Consider the following 25,544-nt stretch of genomic DNA (forward strand, 5'->3'; position numbering starts at 1 on the left):
GGAAAAGTTGGGTTCATTAAGCAGAGTCTCAGAGGTCAGGAAGCTGAAGGAGAGGAACTGCATGGCAATATTTGGGGAGGAAGGAGAAGTAAATAGAGTACCACAGAATAATAAAACAAAGACTGTAAGAAATCTGAAGCATTGTAGAAGGTAAGAAAGAAGAAATTCATAAGCAGGATGCTGTCTCAGGAGTGAAGGAGTGCTAAGCTGTTTTAAAAAAATATAAATAGAGGAGGATCCACTTAGAGTTTCAGAAACTGAATCCATCACATTTCACAGCTTAGTGATGCGGATGCTGTCCTTGCTCTCACAGTGATCTAACTGAGCTTAAACCTGAAACCTGGTGCCCAGGCTGGCACATCCTGTCCCCGGCTGCCATGCAGAGGTGAATTCTATCCTCCTTCCATCTTCCACGGTGCATGTCCTTTAGCTCTTGTTTTCCACACGTTTCAGGAAAAGAAACTGTCATTCAGGGACTGCTGTGAGATTTCTGCTCCTTCTGTCCCAGATGTTACCCTGAACAGAAGGTGGGAGATGGAGATTCTCCTGTGGGGGATCCACAGGGATAGGGAGGTTTCTTGCTTATGCTGTCAGTTCTGCTCTGCTGGGAGCACTCTTAGTTGGACATGGTCCAGAGAAACTGCAATAAACAGCAGAGAGAGCAGCACTGATCTCCCCAGAACCCCACTGCCTTCCTCTCTGTAGTGCCCAACGCCTGCAGGCCAGGATAGGAGATGCTCAGCCCCACAGTGCACCCACGGCCTCGTCCCATTGCATGCAGACAGCGCTTTCCCTATGACCGCCTCCTCCTGGGAATTATCGCTCCCGACGTGTGGGTGATTGATTAGGCAGGAGCAACCCAGAGGCAGTGCTGCAGTTATTCAGACTAGATCACGAAAACACAAACCCACTCAATTCTGGGAGAGGTAGAGGCCCAGCAGGACTGTAGGGTAGGCTTAATACTCACACTGAAAGTCTAGTGCACAGCAGCGTTATCTTTTCCTTACCCGCTGTTCCACTTGTGTCACTCTCTCTGCTCAAATCCCTGTGTTGACTCCCAGCCCCCTTCGACATCAAAGTTCAACTCCTCACTTCATTTCCAGGGCCTCACGTGGCTCTGCTGGGGCTCGGTTCCCTTTGTCCCTTACTCTACCTTGTGCTGACCCAGCACATCTCCCACTCCTTAGGTGCTCCATGTCCCTAAAGCCATAGCTCTGCTCCTCTTTCCCCCTCTCAAGCCCAGCCTTGGCCACCTGCCTGCCACCCACCCTCAGGGTTCATTCAGTGCAGCTGGTCTTCCTGTGCTAATGACTTCCACTTCTCCTGTGTCCTTGGCAAGCGTTTCCCCTTCTGACTATTAACTTTGTTTACTACATTGCATCTTCAGAATGAGGAATGATTCAGAGATATCCAGCTAAAGCCAAGAGCAAACAAGACATGAACATGCAATGGTTTAGCTCGTGACCTTTCTCAGATGCTTCCTCATTCCAGCCTGCACATCTCAGACCTAATCACATTCCCAGTGATTGGTTTTACAAGTAGCAGGATCCAGGCTTTGTGGACACAGCCCAAATGCCTGAGTGCTGGGAGCCCCCTTTGGAAGAGCTGAGCTGGTGCCCCAAAGGTCAGGGTCTTGTGTATAATGGTTCAGTGTATAATGAAACTCTACGGTATGAGTCTGCCTTTGTAGCTGCCAGTAAAGTGCCATGTACACATGAAGGCATGTGGAAATACATAATGCTTCATGATACAAGTAGACAGCATTAGCAGGGAAAGGCTTTCCCCTCCCACTCACCCTTTGTCTATCTGCTCCTTTCCCGTTGTCAAAATGTAGCATCCTTCACCGAGAGACTCGGTTTTGTTCTGATGCTTGGAAGGCATCCAGTCCCAGCTTGCACGCTGCTCTGCCAGTCTCCACAGGTATTCTGTACACAGGGCTTCCAGCTAGTCAAGAAATGCTCTATCTTCTCCCCTCCCTGCCGGGGAATCTCCAAGCACCAAGGTTGTTACAGGATCCCGGTGGCTGGGCAAAGCCAAGCATTCTTGCTGTGATGTATTAACCCCCTCTGCTTTGCTACACATCACCAAGCACACTGCAGCAGAAGCCCTTTGTAGGGGCGGAGGCTGGCCATGGAGAAGTATTTGCATGGTTTGGTCTTAGTTTGGCCACATCTCGTTCTGATGCTCACTAAAAGCATTCGAGGAAAGACAGTTTGGACCAGAGAGAGGTTCATAGAGGAAAGAGGCAGACTGGGTGGGACAACAAAGAAAAAAGAAAAAAAAAGATTTTTCTAGACCAAAACCATGAGTTTGATGTACTGAAAATGTCAGTGAGCCGACAGTTCAGGCATTCACCTCATTCATCTGGAATTCAGGTGATCAAGTCACAGTCTCTGTAACCCTCAAAGAAATTTCCTCTGAAAAACCCTGACCACCTGCTAGAGAGAAAGGCTTTCTGCTGCAGCTGTAGCACAAGGAAAAAAATAAAAAAGGGTTTACTCATGGAAAGGCAAACACAAAGTGAGGCTGAAACACTGCAGTTCTTTGATCTTGGCACACGTCCTGACAGGCAGCTCCAGCACAAAGATAAGATCACGAGGGTAAGATCTGAGGTGCAGCACAGCATTTTAAGGCTCTGTTGCTTCTCAGACTGCTGTCAGTGCAGCAGTCAATTAGAAAGTGGGGAAGGGGCTGGAATTTCAGCTCAGTGTTTCTAGAAAGAACTGAGAATTTTTTCAGGGGAAAATGGGCAAGCCTGGAGGAGGTTTTGACCAGCCTCCAGGAGACAAATTCTGGTTTTGCAGGTTTCATAGCAAGCTTCAGATCCAAGACCTACCTTACCCAACATATGGGGCAGACAGAGAGGTGCAGTTTGGGGCAAGAAGCTCTGATGGGCACGTCTCCAGGGAATCTGGTCCCAGCCACATGAGGTGTTCTATGATAGGTGGCTCGGACATGATTCAAAACCCTGAAACGGCCCTTCAGGTTTCTAACTGAGTGTAACGGGACCAGGTCATGTTAGAAATGATATTCCCCAGTCTGGTACTGTGAGTAAATTTTATCCTGTTATGAATAGCCTCCTCCCCAGGACGCAAGAGCAATGTTACGTGTAGCAAAGCTGAAAACGCTTCAGAGATTAGCCCTAGCAGTAGATCCAGACTCTTTCGTAATGAATTAGTGTGTTCAATGAATGAAAAAATATTGGTGCAGCAGCACAGCTTGCAGTCAAGCTTCAAAGGGGTTCTGATGGCTGAGCAGCCCTACCTGCTCTCATCGTGCCACAGGGGCTTTAATGCTCATCCTTCACAGCCTCCCATCTGCTTGCTCCTTTCCAAATCATCCTCCCCTCTCTGGCCTCCACTCACCTTTCTTGCAGGCATCATCCCTAAATCTGGCACACTTCTGCCCTCCGTGGATTTCATTTTAAAAGCAAGCATAAACTTAACAGGATACAGGCGCACGCACAACCATAAATGTCTCATGATCATGTGCTGCTATAAACCTCCCTCTTCCAAACACCCTGCTGGCACTGTTTGCTTGTTAAATAACCCCAGTGCTGTGCTTAAGTCTAACTTTTGTTACAGGCACTTCAGGAGAGGGCCAAGGCACTTTGTCTCCTTATAAAGCACCGGGGTATCTGCAACTCAGGACAAATAATAATAATAAAATTATTAATGTTCTAATAGCAGCCTCCGAAAGCTAACACTGCTTGAGAGGGTTGGCATTTGTTTTCTCTAGCTGCACAATGAAGGGACCTGAAATTAAATCTGTGCAATACCTCCTCCGACATCTGGTGTTTGCTGTAGATTAGGAGCACCTAGTCAGAGCAGCACTCGCTCACCTGGTGATGTCGGGAGCTGTGGCACAGCTGAATGCCATACTTAGATGTAATACCTCATTCAGCTCCACATGGTGTAAGCTATGCTTGCTAGCATATTTTGGACTGGGGAAAGGGCTGCAATGAGGGCTATTCCCAGCAATGGGACATTGCCGGGGTGGGAGGCTCCCTCTCCAACCATTGGAGACACCAATAGCTTTGTTCCCAGCTGCTGGCAAGAATGGGCTTGCTGTGCATCACATCTGCCCCATTCTCCCCCTGTTTTCTTTATTGCTTTGGGGGCATTTGTTTCCTGAAGGGACAGCAAAATACCCAGGGCACTTTATCTTAAAGGGATTAGAGATGCTCCCTGTCTGGGCAAACCCTGGGCAAGCTCAGTAAGCACATAATGGCAGCTGCGCTCGAGTGCGACAGCCCCACACTGGGGGACATTCCTCAGCCTTGCGTGAAGGGCTCTGGGTTCCCCCAGTGTCAGACATGCTGGAGGAAAGCCAGCCTTGCCCTTGCTCTGCTTTCTTGCCTAAAACCATCTCCATACTTGCCTCCTAGCCAAAAGAGGGTTTGCATGCCCAGCAAAGCCAATCACCCCAAGTCTTGCAACTGTGGCTAATCTCCCAGTTTTCATTATAGATATCAATTACTAAGCACACGGGATGGGATCTTACCAAGCCCTAGAGGGGCTTGCAGAGGGGCAGCAGTGCCGAAAGGGCAGAGGATATGGAGGATGGAGCAAAAGCTGCCGTTGTCCTTGGTTTTCTCCACTCTCTGGATTATTTCCCTGGGGTACTCGGATGTTTTTATTATTAATAACTAATTTTTATCTAGCACTTTGCATCCTGAAGGACCCTAAAGCGCACCACATACTTCATAAGCTAATTGCCAGCTGAGCCTAATTCCTCACTCAGTTGTGACCATATCTGCTGAAGGAGCAGCTCAGGGTCACACTGGGTTTGCACCAGTTCAGCTGAGGACAGCCTCTCCCTATAGATCCAGCAGGAAATGTCAGAGATAAATGCAGCGTAGGGTTGGAGGTGAAAAATTTGAGTTGCCTTTTCTCCTCCTTCATAATTTAAAAATGACTAATGAAATGGTGGTCACAAAGCCTTCTGACCATGGCACTGCAATTGTGAGTGTTGGTATCTGTGTGCCATGACTTCCGATCACCCCTAGAGTTATGAGCTCGCCACCCACCCAAAACATGACCTTCCAGGGCAAACCTGGCCCTGTACTCCAATGTATACACACAGATCAGCACCGTAGCTTTGTCCGGGGAGAAAATGCAACCCCAGCAGATGAGCTGAACCATAAATCTTCTGCCACAAGGATTTCCTCTGTGTGCTTCTGGGGAGGACCAGGCTCAGCTGAGCAGAGTGCTTTCAGTTCAGGTTGGAGGCTGTTCAGTGCCTACGTCCCCATCAGCTGGGATGATGTTTACACGTTCTGCTTTCTGAGAGTTTGATGTTGTATCCCTGTATATAAAAACTGTCCTAGTTGCAATATTGCTGCCGTGACAAGGGAAAAAAAAACAGAAAAAAAAAGAAGCAACAGCTCTTAAACACTCCCTTCATCCCATCCACCCCTTTCCCCCCAGGCTTCCATTAGTATCTCCCTTCCCCTGACATCTGGATGTGCTGCCGCAGCTTGGGATTGCCCGTGGTAGCGATGGAGCAGCTCCTCTCCTCCCACACCTTATGCACATCATTTCTCTCTCACTGCAGATAATTGCATCACCCTTCCTGTCACTCGGCTCACAGTTGTAGTGTCACATTTGACTCATTTTCCACACACACACAAATGTTCTTGCTACAAATTGCCAGTTTGGGTTTAGCTGTGTTTCTTTTTTTTTTTTTCTTCCCAAATATCTCAGTTTCTTTCATCTGCCCTTTCTGTTTCGTCAGCACTTCTCTCTATGCCCTGACCATCCTGTCCTCTCATTCCTCCACCTTTCACCTGGCAGCTCTGGTGCTCCACTTGTGCTCTGGAAGGTTAAACCCCAACATGGCACTGCAACATCCAAGCTCAGATACTTTAAAACCCTTTTCTCAATCCCTTTTCTGGTTCTCAGCTCATCTGCAGACCCGTTTTGCTTCTTCTTAAAGGAAAAGGCAATAACTTCTATCAGCTCTGCTGACATACCTTGAAAACCCTGTGGCAGGTCTTGTGCACGTGGAAGTTCACAAGGTTTTGTGCACCAGTCTCTGCAGAATTAGTTCCTAAACAATTTGTTGAGGAATCACAGACGCTGTCAGTGCTTCACACATCCATCAAACCACAAAGGAAAACAACAGCAAGAGAAACTCAAATGCCTTCATTGATGTGTCTACATGAAACCACAACATGCAATTGCTGTATATGTAGATGTAAAACTATTTGCCATTCCAGCTGGGAAATGCAAGAAATACAACATTAGGAGGAGTGAACTTACCCATAGCTTTAGCTAAGCCTACAATGTTTTTCTGCTTATTACTGTTTTTAGAAGAAATTCAGCTCAGGTTTGATTCTGGCTACGTCTAGAAAATAGAGGCAATTGATTACCAGGGGAAATGTTTGTACTGAACGTATGCAAAAAAAAAAAGAAGAGAAGGATTTTTTGAATGACTTTTATTATCGCTGTGTTAGGTTTTTTAATTTGTAACTTGGACAGATGTCTAGCAGTGCCTGAAAACCAGCCACCCGCAATGCTTTAGCTTATAAAGCTCAAACGTGCTGGATTTGTCTCTGCACCAAAACGCCTTCCAGAGCTTTTGCCCAGTTCCTCAGCCAATCCCCTCCTCTGCCTGTGACAAAGCAGGGGAAATTCCAAGCAATGGCACGAACGTTCTTGAAAATTACAAGCCTATAACAAAAAGGTGCTTATAAATGGAAATCTTTGGGTATTCTTAAGTATAGGTTTTGCTTCTGTTGCACCTCCCTCCAGAGGCTGTGGAGTGGGAGGAGGAGGCAGGGAGGCCTGGTGCCCGGGAGGAGACCCAGCACCACGAGGCCACGATGGGAACCTGGCTCTGCTCACCTTTTCCTCTCTGGTGCTGGTGGCTCACTTTTTCATCCCCTGCCCACCTGTGTCAGTGCTTCAATTTCCATCTACGAACTGCCTCCCAACCCGAGTCATCCCCCCAGAATTGCTCCTGTCAGGCTGCTTACTGCTGCAGTGTTGGTCATGGATAATGCAGTGCGATATAGCCCTTCCTTCAGGCTCCTCAAGGCACTGTAAGGCAGTGTTTGTACCATTATACTGCAGAAAAACCTCTTTATTATCTGATCCTTAGCAGCAGCTGTAATAAACACGATTATTAATGATAAGGTGAGGAGAGCTGATATAATGGCTCTCCCTCGTAGGCAGGGGGGATATTCTTTAATAACTGTAAGATCAATTTCTATTTTGCATCAGTCCTTTTACAGTCTTCTTTGCCACAATATCTGAATGATTTCCAGTGGCACATTAAGTGATGGGGCTTGATATCAGTCACATGTGGTTTGTTCTTTTATCCTCTCCCCAGGGAGAGAATTATGTATGCAGCATACTGGTTATGTTGCTAGGGTTTTGTTGGTTTTTTGTTTAACATATGCACTGCTGCACGTTTATGTTGGAGAAGGCCACATCAAAGCAGGCATGCTGCATTTACGTGAGAAGGTGGTGAGGCTTCTGATGGCCTTTAGTTCTCAGAGGATCTCCAGTATTTCCCCAGGCTAAGCCCTGCAGACTCCATTTCCCACCCCACTGGTATCACAGCGCCATTTTGGGACAGCGATGGCAAACTTCCTCTCCTGGCTTGCAAGTCCTTTGGCAATACTTGTAAAGCTCACATACCAGCAGTTTGCCATACAGCACTGGAATTTGTCCTCCAAGTTCCGAGCTTCGCCACCTGGTCCCAAAGGGTATAATCTCAGAAACAGAATCTTGGAGCAGAAAGAAATGTTTGAGCTCTGTGTCCTCCCTCCTGTCCTTCCTGTGCCATTTTCCTCATTTCTTGCATGGGCAAATAGTAAATACCAATTTAATCTGCAATGACAATTACTTCTAAAGGCAGGAATCACAAGTGTGGATTTGGGAGGTCTTTCACGTGTTCATCTGAGAGAAGGTCATGTCAAGGAGGAGCACGTTATGTTAGAACTGGAAAGTGCGGAGAAATATCTGTCCCAAACAGCTCCAGTGTCTGATCTCCTTCATGTTTCTAATACAGATATCCTCAGGCTGTTTCCCCAAGGCAGGGAAATACCATTATTCGCTCTGTCTGTGACAGAAGAGTGGGGTTAAGTGACTTGCTAAAATGATACAGGAAATGTGTGGAGGTGCTGAATCCTTGGCTAACACTGAGCCATCATTCTGAGCTTTTAGAGACAACAGCTATATCCAGCCACCTTTATTTATTTCTCCAGAAGCCACCATGCCAAAACCTCTGCTAAATTAGAGAGGGAGGCTAAAGGAAAGCTTTCAGTGGATTGCTTTTTTCCGTAAATGGAAATACCACAAATCATTCTGGGAAAAACAGGTCTTTCTGTTCTCTTCCCTCTTTGTCTGTTTCTCTCCTTTTGGATGTCTCTCCCTCTGGCTCCCAGTTTTCAGATGTACAGTCCTGACCACCTAAAAGCATTCCCTTCTCCCTGTGGGAAGGGAGCAGCTTTGTATTCTTCGGAACTTACTATTTGCCAACGGATTGCACTCCGCAGGCAGTCGAGACTTCTGAAAAAGCCAGGGCTGTACAAAGCAGCACAAAAATAAACCGTGCCATCAACAGCACTGAGCCAGGTTCCCATCAGGGGTAACTTGGTCCGGCTCGCGCTGCAGCAGAGCCGGCAGCTGCCAGCTGCCCTGCATAGACAGCATGTACCCAAACGGTGGCTGGCCGCCTTGCAGGAGGCCTCTCTGAGACCAAGTACTCAGTCAATGCTGATGTCTATGCGTTTTAGACGTAGAGTCCCTCTTGGCACTGTGGCACGTCAGAGCGCAAAGCGCTGCCTCTGCTCCCAAGCTTTCCAAAGTTTGGGTAGGTAAATGCTCGGAGTCTGACTGAAGGACACCCAGCAACATCTTGGGGGATGCTCTGGAATATTGCCATGGTGTCAGAAGGCTGACACCATGTCAGAGGCTAGGGGTGTTTTCCATGGACCTGGGCAACCACACTTTTTTGGCCCTGAGACAAGTCAGAGCTCTTCCCCAGCTGCTCTGCACATCCAAAATCAGGCTGCCCCAGGAGCCCCACAGCAACATTGGATGGAAGGAGTTGGCTGTAGAGAATGAGTCTGAGAAATGGGAGGAGGATCTGGAGGTTGAGGGGAGAACTGGAAGCTGGGAGAGCTGCAATGAGAGGGTGGAAATGCGTAGCTTGAGTTTCTTGTGGGCTTGCAAAGTCACAGTGCTCAACACCTGCCTGGGGTTCACAGCATGAAATAGTTCATCAGGAAGAATGGGAAGGGCAAAAGGACATGAGTATGTATGAAGATACATCTTTCCTCTCTCCTTAAAGGGGTCCCAGAGTCCTGCACATCCTCCAAAATAGAGATGTGCTCATGCACAGGCATTCAGGGGTACTAACCGTGGTGTGGAACATGGTTCTTCCCTCCCTGGCTTTGCAAACGGCATGTGCGGAATGGGAGAAGGGCCTTGTGTCAGACTTCTGAAACACTGCTGAGCTTTTCTAAACCCCTCCCCACAAGTGGCTGAGGGGCTTCCACTGGCACAGGAGCTGGGGAGGCTGTCCCACCATCCCAGCGGGCCACAGATGTCCAGGAGAGGATTGCCAAGCCGTCTTGGCATGAGAGGCGACTGCTCCACACTGAGCTGATTTCTGAGCCGTCGCATCTGCCCTGAGCACACATACAGCCTGTGACAGCCGTGCAGCCACCCTGCGCCCTCTGGAGGAGTGCAAGGCAGAGCAGTGCTGTCCCCCCATCTCATGAGGTGGGTCTCCAAGGCAGAGATAAGAAATGGTTTCAGCAGCACGCCTGTGGCAGGACAGAAACTGAATCTTGTTCTCTATTCCCAGTCACCATGTTAATGACCTAAATTCTGCCTTCTTTCTCCATCCATTGCCCAAATGAGCTAGGAGGCATTGGAGGAGAAGCTGTGGCAGCACAGGCAAGCATCTGTCTTCTGGAGCCACAGCTCCATGCTTGTATCACAGACAGCAGCAACTCAATGGGACCAGCGTTGCCCACGCTGCCCTCATGAACACCAGTGGGGCTGAACCAGGACCAGACCAGAGCAGCACATCATCCCAGGGTGAAAAGCAGCTCCTCAGTGCCACGGCATTTTAAGCAAGCGGGTTTGGACAGCCCAATGGCCAAACGCCCTGCTGAGCATCAGCAGCAGAACACTTCGGACATCCAGCACTGGGAGCAGGTTTTTTCAAAGAGCCTGCCTGTCCACTTGCCTTGTACTGTGTGGGCAAGTAGCAGGTGAGAGTGTAGTGGGGAAATTTGCTTGGCTGTGGATCTTTCCCTCCAGGAGAGCCATGGCTGAGAAGCAGACACTTGAGGTAACTGCACTGTGGAAGGGTGATTAATAACTTATAACCCATGGGTTAGATGTAGGAATAACACTTCAGAGATACACGGAGAGGCTTTGTTCCTACTTTCTCCTCCTAGTGCTTACCTTTTACACACACTCCTCTCCTCTTCTTGGGTGCTCCTTGTACTAACAGCGAATGGTGATATGAATCTCACAAGTACCAGGCAAAAACTGACAGGACTCAGAAGAGCCAAGCATAGCGGCTGACTCAGAGAAACTTCAGTCTGTGCAGTCTCCCAAACCTTGTTCAAGCAAGGCTTTGCCTGGAGAAAAGCCCAGGGAGAATCATCTATGTTTCTACATATTCCCAAATACCTGAGAGACCATTGGAAATCATCTGGAACAAATCTTTCGAGACATGACTCAGGAACCTGACATGGTGCCTGAGGTCTCAGTCTGGCAAGAGTTAGCCTGGAAGAGCTCTAGGTTCCTCACAAACAACCGTTCCTGGAGGCAACATCTACAGTTGTGGTAGCTTCAAAATCCCCTGCCCTGCACACCCAGCTGGTACCATGGCTGGGCAAGGATGGCAGAGCAGGTTTCTCAGGTTGCCACAACACTTGTCATTCTCAGCATTCAGGCTGTAAAGTCCCTTGCTGAGGGCTCAGTCAGTTTGAAACACTGATGGCTGATCTCCAGCAAGGGGCCCCTGGGACTGCCATGCCTAGCCATGCACCCACTTGGGTACTGTGGTCCTCCTTCCCAAAGATCCTTGTACCAACATGAACAACTAGGTACCTCAATATACTAATCAATGTCCAGTCAACCAATGGCCATGATGATGACTATGCTCAAAGATTACCAATCTGCTGTGGTATTGCTGATTTCAAGAGGAGAGTGACACAAGTGTTGAAAAGAAGAGACTGGTAGAAATCTCAGATGATGATGGACTGTGAAGATCTCTCAGGCCTTCTGGTGAGATGGCTTTGCTGGTCGTAGAGTGAGTTAAAGAGGGTGCCCCGTGGATTTAGATGAGAGGCTGGTAGAAGTAACCTGTATGGGGGATTTTCACCAGCTTGGTGAATCTGTGAGTGACCCAGATTCTCAACCACAGCAGAAGATTTGGTTCCCCCAGCACATGGGCTCCTTGGCTGCAGGGCTGCACCCCAACACTCACGCCGAACTTCTTGCAGGCTTAATCTGTGAGCAGACATAAGAGGAGGCCTGCTAAAGGCACACAAAGCAGGCAGTCATACGGAGCAAGTAGATTAGGAGCTTTTGTTCTTCTCGTACAACAGCGGAACAATGGAACATATCCTGCCAGTGAAATGAATAGGTATAGCAAATTCACAGCAGAGGAAAACAAACACTTCTCTGCACAAATACAATCAGCCCTCTGTATGCAACACCACTGGAATTCACCGAGGCTATGCCAGGTGAAATTCAAGTGGAGAATTGGCCTCTCTGTAACTATGCAAACACCTGAAGTTGTTTCAAGTCGATGCCAAGAAAAGGGATGCTAACCCATGAGTTTTGCCATCTGTGACTCCAGTTCCACCTCCTACAGAGGCGGGACAGACCCCTTGTCCATGCATGGCCAAAACCTCCAGTGCTTCCAAATCCCAGAGCAAGGGACACTGGGCCAAGTAGACATCAGTCTGTGTCCGGCCCGTGTTCCTGTACAAAGAAGAGAGAGATGGGTGTGTGAGCATGTGAGGACAGCAGCTAATGGTCCCCATGTGAGTGTGCATGCTGCCTGGGAGAAAGGAAGGGAGGGAGTAAGGAGCAACACAGAGGGCAGTTGCTCCTTCAAGGAGGTTGCTGGTGTTCTCATTTGTTCTTTTTTTCTCTTGTTCCCTAGGGAATTTTAAAGGTCTGTGTAAGCAAATCGATCACTTCCCTGAGGATGCAGATTATGAAGCCGATACAGCAGAATATTTCCTCCGTAAGTCCACAGGCCCTTTTCCCAGAAACTGCTCATAGGTGCTGTCATCGGGTGCCTTTTGCTCTCTGAAAACAGTGCAGTGCAGATCCTGGATCCTGTGGAGCTCAGGGGGTGGAGGGAGGGACGGCTGTGAGAGGTGGGCAGGGCCCCCCCAGATCCACTGAGTCCTTGCATCTGGCTGCAGTCTCACCTCCCTGGCACCTGCCATTGAGACAAGTCAAGTGTCATGACAACCAATTTCTTATTAGCAGCAATTCATTGTGATATAAACCCAGAGTCTTCTAACCCAAATGCATCAGTTTGGCACGTGACAATAGCAGTTTCTGAGCCCCTCAGTGGGCGAGAGGCATGGGGACAGAGGAGGGCTGCAGGGGCCATCCTTCATAGTTGCAGCTGATTCTGCAGCCAAATCCTGGGTACAGGAATACCAGAGCTCCCCTCTGTATCACTGACCTAACTCAAGCATCCTCTCTGCCCAAACATGCCCACTTCACATAGAACAAGGTTGTGCTTCCTTATCTCATACTCTGATTGCATCAGATCTAAGAAATTCTTCTGGACTGCAGTGAATGGAGACACACATTTCTCTCTTGTTCCACCTCTCTCCAAACACTGCGTTTCTACAGAGCAGACCCACAGCACACATCACCCCAGCTGGCAATGAGCCACCACTTCCTCCTACCCTGAGAGCTCAGCTGAACAGGAGTCACTGCCCCTCCCAGGTCTGCCCCCTTGCTTTCTTTTCCACCCTCTGCACACTCACAGCATCTTTTGGCACCATGAGAAGAGATCTTCTCCGTTCAGGAATCTGAGACAAGAGATTTTGACCTCCCAAGGTGAAGCACCAGAGGTCTCCAAAGACCAGCAGCATATCAAAGCTGCTCCTTGTCAGCCAGCTGTGCTGGAAGCCAGATGTGGAGACCCAGCCCTGTGACAGAGGTGAGAGAGAGAATTTAGACTCTGAAAAGCTCATTCGTATATGAAAAGAGATGGCTCTTACTGCTTGCACTCTTACTGTTTGGGAGTGAGGAAACTGCAAGCATCCTTTGAACTTCAGGAAGGAGAGCTGGGGTAGGGAGTGAGCATCCCAAGAGCTGTGGATTCATTCTCTCAGAGGGAACAAAACCCACAAAATCTGGCCAATGCCAGGACCTGAGAGTGTCCTAAGACAGAACATTTTTGAAAAATTAGATTCAAAGTGGGTTTGGCCACTTAGTTAAGGACTCCTGAGGTCTGTCCTTGAGGAAGTTGGGCTTCTGCTGCCTGGCTGCATAAGGACCCCACCAAGCAGCCTTTTCCCCAAGCCTTCTGCCAAATTGAGTCCATGGGTGGTTGTGCTGGCAAGGGCAGCTGGGAGGGTATTCATTGTTATCAACTTAAGTGATCCCTTCGGTTCAAGGACTACAATAATCATGGGACAGATGCCCGTGGCCTATCTAGAAGGGCTTAGACTTGATGCCTGTCAGACCTCTTCAGAAGGTATCTCATGTTTCTGAGAATTAAACATCCATTAGAGAGGAAGCAGCGGCATCCCTGTGTTCACTTGCTAACATGAAGTTAGAAAATAGGCAGATGCTATGAGCATCCAAATACCATCACAAATCCTTTTGTCTTTAGACCCAAGGATCCAGAAAACCAGATGAAACCTTGCCCATCTCTTGCTTCCTTGGTCCTTCCAAGGAGCGGGAAGCAGGGCCTACCCTCACACTTTTCACGCTGCCTGCAGCTCCCCACATCAGCGGGCACATTCTGGTTCTCCTAGCATGTGGGAATTTCTGAAATAAGACCCAGTTAAAACTGATAAGGTCAGAGCAGGGTTGTGAGCGTCCCTCTAGAAACCTTCCAAACAGAGGATGCTGGCTTGATATTTGCTCACCTCCATTTAGCTTCACCTTGTTGAATTCTGCCTTGCCTTCCAGAAGCTATTAAGATGGTTATTATCACTCTCCTGTTCCCTGAAACTCAGCCAAGGAGAGATGGAAAGCAAGCGAGAGGTTTATCCCTGCTTATTGCATTCTCAACACACCAGCAGGGGGCTTGGCCCCCCACTCAAAGAGCCCATTTCTTCTGCCTGGTAGGACTCAAACACCAGCAAGGTCTTTGAAAAAAGTCTATTCTTGCACCAGAAAATGTCCCACTTTTGGGACTGAGGGGCTGGATTTGATGATCCTTATGGATTCCTTCCAACTTGGGATATTCTATGATTCTGTGATTTGCTTCAGGAGGGTCCGTTCCTGTAGGCAAGGAGTGTTTGGCTTTCATCCTTCTTTCCTTATCTTTGCTCCACAAGCAGAATTGCACCAACCCATCTGATACCTTTCTTTAGCAAGCAAGGCTTCATTTCACGCTTTACAGATTACTTCCTCTTGGGAAGAGAGGAGGGAAGCCCTTCTCAGTAAAAAAACACAAACAGCCAACACAAACCAATGCAGACTGCCTGAATACACGCGAGTTTTCCCCCAGAGCTCTAGGGTTCATTGTGCATCTGCGTGCATTGGTGTCATTGCCCTCTGCCAGCTGAGTTATCCACTATTGACCAATGGCATGTGTATGGAGCTGGCACATGCACACCCACCCCTGTCCTCTGGAACGAGCCTAGCTCTTTCATCACCAGCATCTTCTGACACACTTTGTCTCTCTCTTCTCACCCCCTTTTTACTCCTCCGTGAATTACTCTGACTCCCCCAAGTCATGCCCTCTGGTCCCCTCGCCCCATGTTGCTGCCACAGCCCTGATTCTTCTCTCTGACATGCGCATTGTTGTCTCTGCCCCTCTCCCTCTCTCCTCCGCAGGGGCTGTTAGAGCCTCTAGTATTTTTCCGATCCTGAGTGTGATTCTGCTTTTCATGGGTGGACTCTGCATTGCAGCCAGCGAGTTCTACAAAACTCGACACAACATCATCCTTAGTGCCGGCATCTTCTTCGTGTCTGCAGGTAATGGGACATGTGTGGGCCGGGCTCCGGGGTAAGGGAGGGCTGCTTTTCCAACCTGGGATGAAGGCAACACCCTGAGGAAGCCTCTCCGTCTGCCACATAGGGAGGGAGGATCCTCATGGCTGGTGGCTTTAGGGGGCCATCAGGGTGTGGGGGATGCAGGAGCAAGGGCTTGCCCAGGAAAAGCTGTGTTGGAGACCAGCAGGTAGGTATGGGACTCCATTACCCCTCCTGGCAGCAGGAGGGCAGGAGTCTCATCCCACGGCCATCGCCACGCGTTGTCCTCCTGACGGCTGCCTCTCCCCTAGGTCTGAGTAATATAATCGGGATCATCGTATACATATCAGCCAACGCTGGAGACCCCTCGAAGAGCGACTCCAAGAAGAACAGCTACTCCTACGGCTGGTCCTTCTACTTTGGGGCCCTGTCCTTCATTATAGCCGAGATGGTGGGAGTGCTGGCCGTCCACATGTTCATTGACCGGCACAAACAGCTGCGCGCCAACGCTCGCGCCACGGACTACCTCCAGTCCTCCGCCATCACCCGCATCCCCAGCTACCGGTACCGCTACCAGAGACGCAGCCGCTCCAGCTCCCGCTCCACCGAGCCTTCACACTCCAGGGATGCCTCTCCCGTCGGGATCAAAGGGTTCAACACCCTTCCATCAACAGAGATCTCGATGTACACCCTGAGCAGGGACCCGCTGAAGGCCACCACCACCCCTACCGCTACCTACAACTCCGACAGGGATAACAGCTTCCTCCAGGTTCACAACTGTATCCAGAAGGAGAACAAGGACTCGATCCACACCAACACAGCCAACCGCCGGACCACCCCGGTATGAAGCCGCCGCCAGGAGCTGCAAGTGGGAAGGGAGGAGGCAGGAGGATGGGGTGGGTGATGGGGGAGGGGGGGGTGGGCTGGGGGTGAGGGCAGAGGGGGTGGCGGGGTGGGAGGAGGTGTGAGCGCCCCCGGGGTGGGGCCCTCGCAATCGCAAAAAAACAAACAAAAAAAACAAACGAACAAACAAGCAAACAGACAAACAAACATAGAGAAAAAAGTGTAAAAAGAAAAAAAAAAAAAAGCATTAAAAAAAAAAACACGCGCGAAAAATAGGAAATAAAATACGGAGCGACCGGCGAGCAAAGAGATAAGCAGACAAACGAGCACGTGAACACAAAGGAAACGTACAGCGAGCAAACAAAATACAAAAGGAAACGTGAGGGAAGAAACAACAGAGAAAAAAAAAAAAACTTAAAAAAAAAAAGAAAAAGAAAAAAGAAAAAAAAGAAAAACTTTAAAACCGAGAGAAAGAGATTTAAAAAAAAAAAAAATAGAAATAAATTTAAAAGAAAATGCATGATTTCCCATGTACCATTATTTTAACATTTAATAAAAAGAGATTTAAAAAAAAATATATAAAAGGGAACCAAGAAATAACGACAATAAACCAAGTGGGAGGAAGAGGAGAAGGAGTATGAAGAGGAGGTGGCAGCTCTTTGGGTTTGGGGGGGGGGGATTCTTTAATTTTATGGTTCATTTCCCACTTCCTTCAGCTCAGCGCAGGCTCCTGGGGGGCCTGGACCTGCAGCAACCCCTCCATGTCCCCAAGGTCAGCTGAGGGCTGCGGGGGCTCTCGGGGTGCAGGGGGGCACTCAGCCCTTCCAGGACCCGCTCAGCCCCTCCTGGGAGCCCAGGAGCCACTTGTCCCCTGCGGGTCCCTATGAGCAAAGGTGGCCGCTATGCCCTGGGAGCACAGGAGCTGCCTGCAGTGTTCCCCGGGCTCCTGGGGGCTCCCCCGGTTCTGGGGACACCCCCCTCTCCCCTCCCATCGACCAGGGTCAGCAATGACAGCGCGAAAAAGCAGAGACACGCAAAGTCAAAAAGAAAAAAAAGAAAAAAAAATAAAAAAAGAAAAGAAAAAAAAAAGGGAAAAAAAAAAAGGTCAAAAAAGGTTTCTTAAAAAAAAAAGACAAAAAAAGTGGCAATTTTTTTAATAAAAAAGCAACTATAAATAAATGTAAATATAATAAGTGGATTTACTTGCAAGAGAAAACAGATAGCATTATTTTTGTTTTCATTTTTATTTTCTCCAGCTTTAAACTGTGAAAAATCAAGGTGGGCAGCAGAGGGAGGGGGGGAGGGGGTTGCAGGGTGGGGGGACCCAGAGGGGAGAAGGGCTCCCATTGCTCAGCGTGCTGCTGCAGGGGGGCTGGTGTAGGGTGGGGGGCACACACTCACTCCCCTGTGAATGCTCACGGGCTCCCCAAATACTCCTGGTCATCCCCCCTGCCCCCACAACAAGCCCCCATTCCCCCCACCCAGGGCACCCACCTCCCGCTTTGGGGGGGTCCCTTTGTAGCAGCCCCCCCACGCTGCCTGGATTCAGCTGAATTCATACAGATTTGGTGCACCTGCACAGGGGGGGGATGGGGACGTGAAGAGGGGAGGAGGGTCAGGGTCCCTGGGGATAGGATCCTCAGGGGCTGCCCCCATAAGCTGTGGTGTGCGCAGGATGGGTGCGCCGAGCCCTGGGGCAGCTCAGACCTATTTTTTTTCCAAATTTCTGGCTTTAATATGATTTTTTATTTTCTTTTTTTTCCATTCCCGTCCCTGCTGCTCCAGTTTCAGGAGCCTGCCAGGCTCCCACTTCGGCTCCCAGTGGGGTTTCTGCTTAAAAGCATCCCGATGCCTCCACCCCCATCGCCCCCAAATATCTCAGCCCCCATGGCAGGGCGAGGGGAGCAGGTTGGATATCCAGACCCTTGCTCACAAACCTCCCTCCACTCAAACTCTAAAAAATAATATTATTTAAAAAAAAAGGGGACAAAAATTCCAAACAAACCCCCACCGGCCCATAGGGACAAGCGATGCTCGGTGCCCCGGACTGCAGCATAAGGAAAAGCAGTGTTTGGGGTTAAACCCAAAAGCTCCATGGAGCTGGGGAGCATTCACAGGGAGAGGCAGGGGACGAGTGCCGGACCCCCCTGCCAGGGATGGGGAGGGATGAGGGCTGGCAGGGATGCGTTCTTCCGAGGGTATTGCACATGTCCAGCTCAAAGCAGTACAAGAAAAACCGACCTCCATTTACTTTTCTTTCGTGGGTTTTTTTTCAGACTGTTAAAAAGAAAAAAAAATTTTAAAAAGAGAAAATGACAAAAAAAAAAAAAAAATTCCTGGTACATGAAATAAAGATTTTTTTTTTTATAAGTCGGTCCTCGTTCAAGTGGATTTATTTTTTGGAGGGTGCAAGGGGGAGTGGAATTAAAGTGAAAAAGGCCCCGATGGGCTGGAGGAGCACCTGGAAAATAGCAATGGGGTCAAGCCCTGCCGATGCCTTCACCCAGGGGGTGGCATGGAGCCCCACAGCCTTCACAGCAAAGGAGGAAAAGGAGGGATGATGAGGCTTTGCTTTACAGTGAGCACAGGTAAACTTAAGCCATGCTGTCCTCCAGCCTTGAGAAGTGGCCATGAGGATGGGTGCGTGGAGGGTTTTACTTGACCGCTCCCCAAATTCCCGGCTGTGCTCCCCAGGGCAGGATGGGATCGTTGAGCCATCGCTCCCCATGCTCCCCCCACCCGCTGCCCCATTTTGGCTCCTCCCTGGGGACCCCTTCCTTACAAAACCAGGGCACGGGGGGGAAGGGGGAGGCAGTAAAGCAGGACAGGATGCGGCCAACCCTGCAAGTGGGACGCTGCCAGACACGGCTCCAGCCCCATGTCCTGCACGGTGCCCGGCCATGATGGGGGGGCACAGCTCAGCCCCTGGCTCTCAGAGATGTTCCTTCCTCATCAAGGCTAAAGGTGTGCTCCCTTCTTCCTCTCCACTTTCTTCTTTCTCCTCGCTTTTGTGGGTCAGGGCAGGAGGGGGAAGGCAACATCTGAGAATCAGATGTGCCCAGTTCTGCTCCGTGCCCCAGACAGGGCCGGCCTCCATGCAGTAACAAGGAACAGCAGCACTCAGCACTTCTCATGTTCAAAGCACTTCCCTAACGTTCTCTAGTGAGTCTGTCGCATTGAGCAATGCAAAGGACTTGCGCATGGACAGCAGTCCTCCTCTGCCCCATCCCCTGGGCTATGCAGACACTTTGGGTGGGTGCCAGCCCCGTCCTCACCCAGGGTCACAGTGCCCCTCCTGTCCCAGCTAACCTCTACCAGCACTGGCTTCACTGGCTCCTGGCCATTTCCTTCACCACAGCCTTCTCCTCCACACCACCGGTCCTGGAAAGGGCCAGGGGGTCTCAGAGCCCTCCTGCCCTGTGACTGAGACAAGCCAACATGTCTGGTCCCACAAAGACAGGGCTGAAGAGTGTATGAGAGACAGCTTTGCTTCTGCTGAGACCCTGTGAGAGCTCTGCATGCAGGGAAACCCGGCTCCATGGCAATTAAATTAACACAGGGCATTTAGCAGTGTCGCTTAAACGGTTTCAACACCTAGGAGAGGTAATTAGTAGTAATGGTTTGGCGAGGGAGGAAATTAAGACCCAGGTACGGCGCTTTTGTCTGCAGATAATTTTCAGTGCCAAACGACTGTAAGGGAAAGGCTGAGTGCCAGGCACGCAGGCTGCTTGCCTTACTGCCATGGCGGGACATTCCTGAAACCAGGAGGCCAAGCAACAGGAGGAGTGGGGAAGGTGAGGCTGCACCTCGAGTCCTGTGGTCAGTTCTGGGCCCCTCACTACCAGAAAGACATGGAGGCCTTGGAGTGCGTCCAGAGAAGGGCAACGGAGCGGTGAGGGGTCTGGATGGGGAGCGGCTGAGGGAACTGGGGTTGTTCAATCTGAAGGACAGGAGCTCAGTGGAGAACACAGTGCTCTCTACAGTGACGTGAAAGGAGGTTGTGATGAGGTGGGAGTTGGCCTCTGCTCCCAGGTAACAGTGACAGGATGAGAAGGAACGGCCTCAAGTTGCACCAGGGGAGCTTCAGGTTGGATACTGGGAAAAATTTCTTCTCCAAAAGAGTGGTGCTGCAGTGGCACAGGCTGCCCAGGGAGGTGGTACAGTCACCATCCCTGCCGGTGTTCCAGAACCGTGTGGATGTGGCACTGAGGGACATGGTCAGTGGGCATGGTGGGGATGGGCTGGTAGCTAGACCAGGTGATCTTAGAGATATTTTCCAACCCTAATAATACTGTGATTTTATTGAGATTGGCTGAGAGAGGCTGGCCAAGGACAGGGCTTGCTTGGGAGTGCTGGGTATTGTCTGATCACAAGACTGGCCCCAGGGAAGCAGACACCCCACAGGGCCTTCTTGCTGCAAGGAGGCTCCAGCGGCAGAGGCAGGAGGAGGAGGTCATGGTTTAGAGTGGCAAAGGGAGGGTAACTTTCAAGCATGGCCTGGAGACCTCCAGCCGCTTCCAGGAGGTTCCCATACAAACAGCATAACTTGAAGGCCTTGCTTTCCTGCAGAGCAAAAGCTTCCAGCAGCAGAGGAATGCTAGAGGAATCACAGAATCATCAAGACTGCTGAAGTCCTCTGAGATCATCCAATCCAACCACCATCCCATCCCCACCATGCTCACTAACCACGTCCCTCATCCACACACATTTCTGGAACACCTCCAGGGACAGTGACTCCACCACCTTCTTGGGCAGCCTGTTTCAGTGCCTCGCCATTATTTATGGGAAGAGCAAGGGCCATGCTGCTTCCTATGGGCACAGCAGTGAGGCAGGATCCTGGGCTGCAAATCCCAGCCTGGTGCAGACGTGAACCCTTCTGGCAGCACACTGTCACCTGTGCTGATTTTCCACCAAGAGGAACAATGTGTGAATGATGCCAAACCCAGCTGTCCTCCTTTCACTTTCCCTCTGTTGAAACCTCCAGGTGGACACAAACACAGGAGATGGGGGTGTAGGGTTGGGCATGAGGACAAGGTGCCCTCTGCAGCCATGGGCTCTTGACACTGCGCAAAATCAGTGATGAGGAAGCCGGCAGCTTCTGCAAAGGGGTCAAGATGTACGGTTGTGGGCTGAGACCCAGAAACAGATCTGCAAGGGCAAAAGCACTGGCTTATGGAGAACAGGTTTGCACTGCTGCTGCTTCTCCTGCTGCTCCCAATTCCCTCCGGGCTGGAGGAAACGAGGGACTTTGCTCTCTGGGGACCCGTCAATCAGAAGCCACCACCGCTGTGCAATTTGCCGAAGGCCTTGTTGCCAACAGCGGGGCTGAGCCCATGGCTGAGCAGGCACTGCCATCCCGTGGGATGAGCCCAGCACAGCAGCCCGGCCCCAAAACAGCGCTGAGCAGAGCCGGAGGACCTGCAGGTTTGTCCAGCCTTTGGTGTCAGGACCTGGACCGGCATCCTGCTGTTGCACAGTGGGGCACTGGGGACATTTTTCATTATTTTTTCAGGACTCCCCACTCCTGTTTGCTTTCCTTCCTGCAAGAAATCTGGTAGTAGACCCAAGGACATAACCCACTTCGATGTGAGAATCTGACTTGCTCCACTGGGACAGGGTCCAGCCAGCAGGTAGGGAGGTGCAGTGGTATGAGGTCAGAGCAAATGCAGGGCACTGAGCCCCTCAGCATCACTTGCTGGGCCATCTGCGGATCAAAAGGTGCCAGCTTAGCCCCTTCCTACCCACTTATCCGCAGTGTTGGAAGCTGCTTCAGTTCAAGGGTCTGCTTTGGGTGTCAGCAGTGACCTTGGGAAGTGCCAGCTCTGGAGCGGCATGCAGGGAAGAGGAGAGAAAGGAACACTTTGGATTACTGCAGCAGGAGCTCTCCGGAGCAGAGTGAGGGACGCACACTCCTGCCGGCTGCCCCACAGCACCCGCAGCCCAGTGGGGGTTGTATGCAGCATGGTTTTGCCCGAGGAGACAAAAGCACGAGGCTGACTCCTCCAAAGCCAGCAGAGAGCAGATGGCACCGAAATCTGCTCAAGAGGAGAGAAAGGAACAGCCCCAGGGCTCAGCTCCCCGTGTACCTCCAGACGGACATTTGTCCACATCTGAGCATCTCCAACTGACCGAGAGATGGGGGGGGGATGGCAATATGGGGCTGCTCTGCGTCCCTTGCCCTTGTTCCCTTTCATGGGGGCTTTTCCTCCCGGAGACTGAAGCCTTGGGACAGAAGGGATGTACAGGTGGTCTCTGTACTGTGGCTTCATGGTCATTCAGTAGCGTTGCTTTAGGGAGGTAAGGAGAAAAGGGCTAAGGCAGACCCAGCTCTGCCTCAGCTCCTGGTAATGTCCTGCTTAGACCTCTTTGCCTGGCTGTCATAAGTAGCATGCTTTCAGAGGAGGGATCAGCTGGGCAGGGGCATTTGCAGAGCACATTTCGCCTCAGAAGATGCTGATTTTTTCCACAGAGATTACTGCAACGTTGCTGATGCTGAAGGAATCAGCTGTGGGCATGTGCAGGGCCCTTGTATGAAAACCAACGGTGCTGCACTCTGCTCCCCAACTCCAATCCTGCACAGCATCCAAGCACCCAGTTCTCAAAGAGAACTCTTCCTGGGGTCACCAGCAGGACCACAGCGCAGCAGAGCTTTGCAGCTTGCTCTGTGCAGCGCCAGGCTCCTACCCCAGCCCCTGCACCAGCCCTCCCCGCCTCCAGCAGGCACAGAGCCAACAGGGACGCTGCCGGCACCAGCTGCTCTCATTGAGCTTTGCAGAATAAACTCGTGGAATTAGCCTGTTGGCTGCCGGGATAAAATCCAGTGCTGAATGCAGATCAAAGGAGACAATCTTCCCAACAGCTTTGCTTTGGAAAGGGCAGCGTTCAGCAGCTGAGGATGGAGCGTGATGCACATTGCGTCTTTGATGGTGCATGTGCTCCAAGCCCTGATGCTCAGAGCTAGGGGTGCTTTGGGACAGATCCAACACTGGTGACAGTAATGGCCAAAGCCAGGCAAGAGGCAGTGCTAGAACAGATAATTTTGGGGTGCAGCCCAAATTCCAGCAAGCTCTGCCTTAGCCTTTTCGTAACAGCATGAAAGGAATGAGTGATGCAGGACAAGGCTCTGAGCCCAGAGCACAAGCGATAGTTTCTAAAGGCAGGGAAGCCTGCTTTTGTCAGGTTTCAGTGCACCTTCACAGGTAATGCAGTCTGATCCAGCAGATGGGGGAAGCACTCTGCATGGCTGGAACAAGTAGATGGAGGAAGTTTCGCACTGAAACTTCCCTGACACAATCCCTGATCAGGAGGAACTCAGCCCATTCCCTGCTTGGACCTTCCCAGCACACACAGCAACCCTGCCAGGTGTCACTTGCTCCCAGCCCCACCGGGCTGCACAGGCAGCAAACTGAAAACCAGATTCATGGCATGGGGAGTTGCTCAGTAGCTGTTGTTTTTGGTTTTTTTTTTCCAGGAAAAAAATGTAGCAGCAAAGCACCTGGCCTCAGAAAGCAGCAGGAAGAGGCAGATAGAAGCACAACGCAAGGGATGTGATGTGAAAAGGAATGTCAAGGAAGAAGGAGGGCTTCCCAGGCTGTGGATACAGAGAGAGTGATGGAAACCGTGAGTCTCCAGCACAGCTGGGCAAGCAGGCAGCTGCTGCACACACCGATGGTGGGCTGCAGTGAAAAGCCAGGAGCCAGCAGTAAGATTTGCTGCTTCAAATGCAAAGGCTTCAGAAAAAGAGTCTGAGCTGAGAGGTGTGGAAATGTTGGGCTTCTCAGTTTGAGGAAGGTATCAGGGCTGATGACTCTTTGGGCTTGCCGAGGAGCTCAGGACAGTGGGAGCTAAATATATGGTACAGGCATACTGCGTGTTTGTTGCTCAGAAAAAGAAACAACTGGCTATTTTTGATGGCTGCAAAGGCTTTGGACTGCAGCAACCACAGTGCTGGAACAAAACTCCTCTTTTATGGATCTGCAAACACCAGCGTAAATCCCAGAAATGGAGAAGCAGAAGACAAGAATGCAGAACCAGATGGAAGCAATTTATCCTGACTGTTTCATAAGCATCTTCCAGGGAAAAGTGATTAGCCTTATTAACTGATTAATTAACTGATTAACTGAAATTATGGATCACAGATCAAGTGATTGCAAGCGAGTGTATTTTGGGCAAAGTCAGCACTTTTCTGGGACACTGTGTGTGCTTCACGTGCTATTAATGACAGCCAAAGGCTGGATGGCAAATCATCTGCAGAAATGGTGCTGGAGCTGACAGCAGCACAGCCTCAACCGCAGCCCAGGACAGGAGGTGAGAGGGGCAGGGTCCAGTGCTAAACAAGAGTGAGTCAAAGCCACCCCGTCCCCTCTTCCAGTAATCCCACTTAAATGGGGGAACAAATCTCACCTTCCTTAAGGCTGGATTTTTCTTACAGCTGAAGTTTTTCCTCTTGATAAGAAACCGGTAGGTTATGCTGCGCCCAAAGGAGTATTTGTTCTGTGCTGGCCATTCCCTGTGCTTGTTTTCCTCTCTGAACCACACTTACACAGAGCTCCATTCCCAGACAAGGCAGCCTGAGGGGCTGGGCCTGAAGCGCAAGCACTCTTCAGCAGGCAGCAGCAGTGCTATGCTTGCCTTTCAGCACCTCACACAGGACTCTAAGGGAAGCAAGGGAAACGCAGAGCTTAGGTTTATCAGTCTACTTGTTTTCATCCATTCATTCTCTAGTCCTATTTTCTCTTTAGGGCTTTCTGCTCCTTTTATGTCTCCTAAGCGGGAGTTGAATGTAGCTATGCTCAGGTTGAGTCTGTGGTATCAAGGGCTGTTCCAGCACTGATGTTTGTCACCAAGAAGGCTGTTTACCTGAGAGAGTTACAAATGGTATTTTATAAACCGTGTTTCTGTAAGTGGATTTTTCTTTTTGCTTGCGGGGAAAACTGCTTTAATAATCTGACTTCTGATTAATGGCATGGCCTCCTGGCAAAGCAGACTGCTTCAGTTATTTGTCGAGGAGGATTTAAACGCGGTAAATAAGGGAGGAAATGCACAGTGCTCTGCCTGAGAAATATTGATCTAGACTCTGAGGTGCAAGACGCCCAGGGAAGTTATTCTGCAAACAGCTGGGCTTCAGCCTGTGAGCTGCAGACATCTCCAAACAGAATGCTGCTCTTCTGAAGGGAAGGGACAATTCTGGGCTCTCTGATGCATGAACATCTGAGATTTGCTGCTGGGTTTTTGCCTTCACTCGCCTGCAGTGGGGAGAAATGCTCTTGCAGGGTGCTATGGTTGTTCAGTCTGAGGAGGCTCAGGGGAGACCTCATCACTCTCTACAATGACCTGAAAGAAGGTTGTGCTGAGGTGGGGTTGGCCTCTGCTCCCAGGTGACAGCCATAGGACTAGGGATTGGCATCAAGCTGCACTACAGGAGGTTCAGATTGGATATGTGGAAAATCTTCTTCTCAGAAAGAGCAGTGCTGCAGTGGCACAGGCTGCCCAGGGAGGTGGTAGAGTCACGGTCCCTGGAAGTGCTCAAGAACCGTGTGG

General features: G+C 50.3%; 1 protein-coding gene across 4 annotated transcripts in view; it reads left to right on the top strand.

Annotated features, from left to right (window-relative positions):
- CACNG2 (calcium voltage-gated channel auxiliary subunit gamma 2) overlaps positions 1-16,051 on the top strand; it is a 57,775-nt gene extending 41,724 nt beyond the window's left edge. For all 4 annotated transcript variants that reach the window (XM_048945076.1, XM_048945085.1, XM_048945066.1 and 1 more), the window contains 3 exons: positions 12,148-12,231; positions 15,024-15,164; positions 15,473-16,051. In XM_048945076.1, the coding sequence (XP_048801033.1) occupies positions 12,148-12,231; positions 15,024-15,164; positions 15,473-16,008 (761 nt within the window). In that variant the 3' untranslated portion in view covers positions 16,009-16,051. The remainder of the gene's footprint in view (positions 1-12,147; positions 12,232-15,023; positions 15,165-15,472) is intronic.
- The last annotated feature ends 9,493 nt before the right edge of the window (positions 16,052-25,544 follow it).

The sequence above is a fragment of the Lagopus muta genome, chromosome 1 (assembly GCF_023343835.1).
Source record: "Lagopus muta isolate bLagMut1 chromosome 1, bLagMut1 primary, whole genome shotgun sequence".
Taxonomy (NCBI): Eukaryota; Metazoa; Chordata; class Aves; order Galliformes; family Phasianidae; genus Lagopus; species Lagopus muta.